This window comes from Juglans regia, chromosome 11, assembly GCF_001411555.2.
Source record: "Juglans regia cultivar Chandler chromosome 11, Walnut 2.0, whole genome shotgun sequence".
Taxonomy (NCBI): Eukaryota; Viridiplantae; Streptophyta; class Magnoliopsida; order Fagales; family Juglandaceae; genus Juglans; species Juglans regia.
In genome coordinates this window covers 16,258,084-16,265,961 of record NC_049911.1, presented here as the reverse complement: position 1 = coordinate 16,265,961, position 7,878 = coordinate 16,258,084, and the positions used below count along the sequence as shown (strand labels likewise).

General features: G+C 35.6%; 1 protein-coding gene across 1 annotated transcript; it reads left to right on the top strand.

The window, feature by feature from the left end:
• The first annotated feature begins 2,067 nt into the window (after positions 1 to 2,067).
• LOC108993605 (disease resistance protein RUN1-like) lies at positions 2,068 to 7,324 on the top strand. The gene is made up of 7 exons (XM_018968590.2): positions 2,068 to 2,357; positions 2,490 to 2,573; positions 3,517 to 3,770; positions 4,760 to 4,899; positions 5,552 to 5,921; positions 6,032 to 6,661; positions 7,089 to 7,324. The coding sequence occupies exons 1-7, from the start codon at positions 2,068 to 2,070 to the stop codon at positions 7,322 to 7,324; spliced, it is 2,004 nt and encodes a 667-aa protein (XP_018824135.2).
• Positions 7,325 to 7,878: the final 554 nt, after the last annotated feature.

Sequence of the window (7,878 nt, the reverse complement as noted above, 5' to 3'; positions counted from 1 at the left end):
TCTTGAGCACTCCAATGGGGTGGAGTTTGTCCTGTCCCCAAAAAATTAGCTATGTCAGCAAACCAAGACAAATTTTCAACTGACATTAATTGTTCATCAGGAAAAGAGTCAAGGATGGAGACAGTGTGCTCATTTTCAGCAAATGTAAGTCGAGACAAGTGGTCGGCGACTACGTTTTCAATACCCTTCTTGTCTTTAATGATAAGGTCGAATTCTTGGAGAAGAAGGATCCATCGGATTAAATGTGGTTTAGCATCCTTCTTCGACAATAAGTACTTTAATGCTGCATGGTCAGTGAAAACAACAACAGGAGAACCAAGAATATAAGTCCGAAACTTGTCTAATGCAAAAGTTACAGCAAGCAATTCCTTTTCTGTGGTAGAATAATTTCTTTGAGCTCCATTTAGAGTTCTACTTGCATAAAAAATGGCACGTGGGAACTTATTTCTACGCTGTCCGAGAACAGCTCCTATGGCTACATCGGTAGCATTACACATTATCTCAAAAGGAATAGACCAAACAGGAGGTTGCATGATAGGGGCTGTAGTGACCAAAATTTTTAGTTTATCAAAAGCATCTTGACAAGAAGAGGTCCATTCAAAAGCAACATCATGCATAAGTAACTCACACAAGGGCTTAGAGATAGAACTAAAATTTTGAATGAATCTCTTATAAAACCCAGCATGCCCAAGAAATGATCTGATTTCTTTTAGTTTTCCCCTGCAGTGCGTGTCTTAAGCCGCTCAATCCAGCCCCTGCTCTGCATCTCCCTTTCAGCCTGCCTGAGTGAACTGCTCTGCACCTCAAGCCAAGTTCTAGCCCCTGCAGTCCCCCCGCGTGCGTGAGTGTGTTGCTACATAGCTTGAGGCCAGCTGCTGCTTTCCTCATTTTCTTTTTCGTTTTGTGTTTCAAATCCCTAACCCCTTAGTATTTGGATGCTGCACATTCAATTGGTGGGACTCTTCCAAAAATAGCCTACATAAAATTGGGACCAAATGTTCACAATGGAAAGGGTAAAATTGAGATATTAATTCTGATGGAGTTTAACAGCTGCATAAATCTTTTTAAGAGCAAAACATCATAATTTAACATTGAGTCAAGTACTAAAAACTACTACATAATTAAGTGTTTAATTCATTTTTTTGTTAAACAATTCATTCACTTTAGTAGCTTAATCATGTAGTTTTTAACACTTTATCACTAATAAAACTGTATTACGTACACAAGAACTTTCGGTTGCTGGAAGATAAAAGAGTCATTTTCTAGATTTGGAAAAATGGTTGATGCTTTAATAGATTTCTAAAAGCATTAATTAGGTTTGTATTTTCTTGCAAGAGCGAGATAGAGCCATCAAGATCTCAAGCAAGCAAAAAACTCTTTATCATAAATCCAACAAGTTACCAACATAATAATACAAATGCCTAATCAACATGCCTAAAAAATCTTAAAAAAAAATCAATTAATATAAAATAAAATAAAGTAATTGAAATCAAGAAAATCAAGCTAAAGTTAAAAAGAAAGCCTAAACTTATACAAATGTTTTTAACTCAAAATTAATACATTGAAAGAAAAAAAAAAGCACAAAAATAACTTGTAAGCTATTTACCAAATTAACAGCTTTTTAACATAAACACGGTTGGATATTTACCAAATATAAATTTTATGCCTATTTCCTAATAAATTTTGCAGAAACCTAAATTTAAGATGAAGAATAAAATTTATAATGACGCGGTTTGCCAAACAATAGATCAACTGGAAGTTTGGACTTGTGATCATGCCGTGGAAGACGTGGTTGCAGTGAATCAATTGTCAACTAATCCCAAATTTTCTTCCGTCTTCTTTATGTCTTCTAGGCTGAAATTAACATCAACCCATGATCAAGCTGGCCTAATTCCCACTAATGGTGATGTTTGTTAAATTGTTTGATAGTTTGGAAAGCAAGGGAGTCTTTCCTATATATATCTCTAGCTAGCCAGTTAGTACTGCTCTTCTCATAATTCTCTCCAAGTGATCTCCAAATTACTAGCAAACATTTCTTTAAACAAGTTTTTTTTTTTCAAGTGTCCAATGGTTCCCCTAAGCACTGAAAGAGCCTCATCATCAGTACCACCATCATCTTCCACTTCTCTAAGACCTCGATGGATACATGATGCTTTCCTCAATTTCCAAGGTGAAGACACCCGCAAGAGTTTTACCGAACATTTATACACTGCTTTAGAAAAGAAAGGCATTATCGCCTTTAAGGATGATGAGAAACTTGAGCAAGGAAAGTATATTTCTAAAGATCTCTTGAAAGCAATACGTAAATCCATGTACGCCATCCCCATTATCTCAAAAAACTATGCTTCCTCAAGATGGTGCTTGACTAAACTTGCCTAGATTTTTGAATGCATGAGAGAGATGGGTTTGACAGTTTTGCTTGTTTTCTACCATGTTGATCCATTTGAGGTATGAAACCAAATTGGGGCTTTTGCAAAAGCTTTTGCTAGGTATGAAGAAGACCCTAATATTGATATGGAGAAGATGCAAACGTGGAGAGTTCCTTTGAAAGAAGTGGGCAACATATCCGGATGGTATTTTCATCTTAGGTAACATTTTTTCCTCTATTCTTATAGCGAGAGCATGCATGGATATGTTGGAGATTCTCAAATTTGTACCCCCATAAAATAGGATTTTGGCCGGTTGTACCAATCAAATTTAAATGGATCCATATAAATACACATGTTAGACTCGTGTTGATCAATTAGCAATCCAGCTTATGTGACAAAAATTATAAATTCTTGATGTGAAATCTAATCCCTTTAATTAAATAAATTAAACATTTGATCCTTATGATCTATTACTTTTTTGTTAGAGAAGTGCTACTGCCAAGATTAGGTTCAAAAAACATTTCATCTCAATCTCATCTTATCTCATCGTATCCATATCAATTCCTCTAAAAGTCAGCATTTCTATGGCTTCCCTTCATCCTCAGAGCTACAACTTCTTTCCTCTTGCCGCTTTACTATATGCATCAGTTACTTTTGACTACATATCATTACATTGGTCCCTAAGCCGATTCCCTTGTACTTTACTATTAATTATATGAAACTACATCATGATGTCTTGTACCTTTGGATTTGGCATCAACAACAACTCCCAAATCATCAATGTACCAAGAAACCCTAATTCCTTGTCAAAACCTACAAATCTCCTTTGGACTATAATTTAGAAACAACACCCAAACTCTCCTAATTCTCACCAAAAATCAATGTACATGTAAGGGTCAAAAGTTAAACATTATATTTAGGGTGCTATAATATTGTAGATATGAGAACAGAATTCTAATTTTATTGATAACCCTTATTTATGGTAGAGTAATACCTTATACAAAGGGAGCATGGAGGTTACTACCAAAATCCCAAAACCGTACTCCTTATAATGTGCTATACTCCACATTAATACATTATCATACATTTGGCTCTTGAAAGGCTATCACTATCTCATAATAATTAATTATCTTATCATTTTTCCCAGGTATGAATCAACAATTGTCCAAGAAATCATTAAAAGGATACTTCAAGGATTGAGTCGTAACATTTCAACTCTTTCCAAGGACCTTGTTGGAATTGAATCCCGTGTGGAGGAAATGATGAACATACTTGGTATTGGATTGGATGATGTTTGCTTTATAGGAATTCATGGTATGGTCGGAGTGGGTAAGACAACTTTGGCAAAAGTCATTTATGATAGAATATCTTACCAATTTGAAACTAGCAGCTTTTTTGCCAGTATTAGAGAAGAAACTAGAAATCGTGGTTTAGTTTCTTTACAAAAATGACTTCTTTCTAAGATCTTCGTGGAAAGGGCAATATATATAGAGAAACGCTTTACAACAGCCCTGTTGCTGTTGAGCAAAAAATAGCCCACCAACGGGTTGACTACACGTAACATGAAGGGTCTTAGCATAATAGAAGGGAAATCAGTTGATTACGTCCTGTTACTACACGTAATAGCAAAATTCACCGCTGGGAGACACCCTGCACCGAATACGTTCCCCTCCCTAAAAAATCTGATTTTCCCTCCGAGATTTTCCCTCCAAAACTGGCCCACTGTTAATTTGTAAGGGCAACTCCATTGTCAAGGCAGCTAGTCCTTTCTTAATCATGTCAATGGAGTTTTCAACTCATAAGTGCCTAAAGGCTTTTCCCTTTTTAAGCATTAGCTGACCCAATACCCAAAACTCGTATTTTCAAACCCAACTGAAAACTAATCGGTTTCCACACAACAACGTGCAAGGAGGTCCATGACCTAGACCCAGAAGCCCCAAAATAAAGCACCGACCCGGAAATTGACCTTGCCCAATGTCTCCAACATCGATTCCACCATAGGCTTCTTTAAAAGTTACAAAATAAAGAGAACCCAAAAAAAAAAATCAATTAACCGATCACTGATCGGACCAACTCTTCCAATTCAACGAATTCAACCCCAACCGATTCCAATCCCATCCTTCTTCATTCACAAAACCTGATGCACTGAAACCGAAACAAAAAACCTGATGAACAAGATGAGGGGGAAGTTTGGGTAAGGGATGAGATCTGGTGTAGGCAAGAACATAGTTAATCACATAATATGCTGACATGGAGAAATGAGATTGGAGGACTAGTTATGGCTTGTCTCTAGACCAGCTGGTCTCTAGATTTTCCCATATATATATGGGACAATCATGAGGGAATGAATATGATACGGAATAGACTATGTTATAGTAAAGTATTTTTAGTCCTTTATAATGTGGACAGAGAAGAACATCTAACAGCATTAGCAGGAAGCCATGATTGGTTTGGTCCAGGGAATAGAATCATTTTAACGAGCAGAGATAACCATCTATTGAAAAGACATGTAATGAATGATATCTATAAGGTTAATGAGTTGAATAATGATGAAGCATTGTAGCTCTTTAGTTTGGCAGCTTTCAAGAAACCCTACCCTAAGGAAAATGATGTGGATTTATCCAAAGGTTTTGTGAAATATACTTAAGGCCTTCCATTAGCTCTCATAGTTTTAGGGTCCTTCTTGTTTGGTAGAGGAACAAATGCATGGAAAGGTGCTTTGGATCAACTACAAGCAAATCCTAATAAAGGAATTTTAGATATACTTCAAGTAGGTTTTGATGGATTGGAGTATTTGCAAAAGAAACTATTTTTAGATATTGCTTGCTTTTTCAATGGAGAGGTTTTAGATAACATTTTAATGGATATATTAGCAAGTTTCAGTTACTACCCATACCTCAATATTGATATTCTCATGGAGAAATGTCTTATAACCATCTCATCTAAAAGGTTGAGGATGCATGATTTGCTACAAAAAATGGGTCAGTAAATAATTTATGATGAATCCCCCGAAGAGCCTGGCTGGCGTAGTAGATTGTGGCATTATAAGGATGTCCTTCACGTGTTGAAGAATAATACTGTAAGTGGACTAATCCAGATATAAATGTATAGTGTATTTTCATTCTAATTCTTAAGTTTTTTACAAATATTTCTCACACAATTTTATTGTTCTTGGTTTTCAGGGAACTGACATGATTGAAGGCATAGTGCTAAACTTACCTAATCAAAATGAGGAACGATTCAGTGTTAGAGCCTTCTCAAAGATGAAGACATTGAGAATTCTTAAAATTCGCAACACAAGTTTTGTCAACATGAGTTTTTCTAATCTCTCTGATACGTTATTGAATCTACATTGGCACAGCAGCCCTTTAAGATTCATGCCAACACATGGGTTACGGGTCTTAGAATGGTCTGAATATCCTTCAAAATCCTTGTCAAACAGTTTTCAAGCAGGCAATCTTATTGAACTTAGATTTCCATGCAGTCACATTAAGCAACTGTGGAAGGGAATTAGTGTAAGGTGTTTTCTTCTTGTTCTTCTTTCTACTAATGGTACTAAGCTCGTTAATGCTTTTTTTTTGTTCAATATTTATTGTTTTATACTAGAGTTTTGGGAGTTTGAAATGCTTTGATCTTAGTGTCTCTCAAAACTTGTTGGCCAGACTTCACTGGAGTCCCAAGTCTTGAGACACTAGAGCTTAAAGGTTGTACAAGTTTATCTAAGGTCCACAAATCTGTTGGTGTTCTCAAACGGCTTAGACAATTGAATTTACATGCTTGCAAACACCTTAAAAGCTTTCCAAATGAGATTAGCTTGGAGTCTCTTGAATATTTTTATCTTTCTGATTGTTCAAGATTTGAGAAGTTCCTAGACATTGTGGGAAACATGGCTTCATTGCGGTTACTTTATTTGGATGGTACTGCCATAAAGGAACTACCCCCATCATTTATGAGTTTATGCGGCCTTTCCATATTGTCTTTACATAATTGTAAAAAGCTCTCAATTTTTCTGAGAGTTATTTGTAGTTTGTCATCTCTTAAAATTTTGGATGTATCTAATTGCCTAGCACTTGGTGGAATTCAAGACATGAATGGTGAGGGGTATCTAGAACAATTGTATAAAGGTGGAACTGCTATCAAATTCACTAAGCTTTTTGCAATGCCAGAGTTTGGCTCAAATGATGCTTGCTTTACGCAAGAAATGTTTATGACCAATGATGACTCTATTGGGGCCTTCTATATTGGTTTTGATGACAGAGTCTACTACATTAGAAGCTTGAATCATGAAGAAAGTAGTTTGTAGACAAAAGGCTATGATGTTGTGAGTCCCTTTGATCTTTTCATAAGATGTTTTGTGGGAGTGGTTATTTATTATACTCCAATTAACATCATTTTGTTTTTCATTCTTTTTTGTTATACTCCAATTAACATCATTCTGTTTTTTGTTCTTACTTCACATGCGGGAAAGTAATTGTTTTAATCCCAAGGTAATGTGTGCGTCTTCCTTGGGAGAAGAAATTCCAGAGTGGTTCAACGTGAGAAGTTTAGGTTCTCATGTAACACTTCAAATCCATCCAAACTTAGATAATAAGAGTAAGTGGGAGGCATATGTTCATTTTACTGTTTAGGTAGAGAATTCAAATCCAAGGATCTTCAAGGGAAATCATCCTAACCAAGGCCACTTTGCTGAATTTTTTTATCATTTTGTGACTAATGAAGGTCCTCTAAAAGAACCCTTAGTCCTTCGTGCCCCCGAAGACCCTTCTGTAGGGCCAATTGGATTTGGGGTGTATCTACCAGCCAAGTGGTTTTTGGAGCAATCAAATAATTTGGATGGATGGAGCTACATTGGAGCATCATTTAAAACAAGTAGCTCGAATGTGAAGGTGAAAGAGTGCAGGGTGCTCCTTCTATCTCAACATCCTAATCCTGAAGAATATAATCCTCGTGGTTAAAAATTTGAAATTAAGCATCATCTTCGTTGTTATTTGGAAATGTGTAGTCATAATGTTATACCTATTCGTTTCTAAGGCATAGTAAGGAATTAAAAAATGTGAGGTGGATCAGTACTCCAGGTCAAGTTGTTTAAATGAATCCAATTCATCTATATATAGAGGCTTCATCAATTCTTAATGCCAGCGATTGGACAAGACGTTAATTTGAGAATGTAGTAGTGTGAGATTTGCAGTGCTCTATACGAGCTGTACATTAATTATGAGATACAACTCTTCATTCGAGTTGTATAAAAACGGTTTTTATGCTCTCCAATCACACATCACCACGTTGTGATTTCATTAATTACTTTACAATAAACTAAATCAATAAATCCTAAAATATGAGCCCTAAACTTTTATAAATTCTAATTTTATAATAACTCTTCTTATCATTCTATACACCAAACACCATATTTCTTTTATTTTATTTTTTTCTCTTTTTCATAAAAAGTATGCGATGTATGAATGATGAGCAGAATAACTTAATTAGTTTAGTAAAAACAAAAAAAACAATA

Coding starts and splice junctions, on each gene's coding strand:
- LOC108993605 (XM_018968590.2), top strand. CDS start 2,068: ATGGTTCCCCTAAGCACTGAAAGAGCCTCATCATCAGTACCACCATCA. Junction 2,358..2,489: donor AACTATGCTTCCTCAAGATG/GTGCTTGACTAA, acceptor AGCTTTTGCTAG/GTATGAAGAAGACCCTAATA. Junction 5,922..6,031: donor TGTTCTTCTTTCTACTAATG/GTACTAAGCTCG, acceptor CTTGTTGGCCAG/ACTTCACTGGAGTCCCAAGT.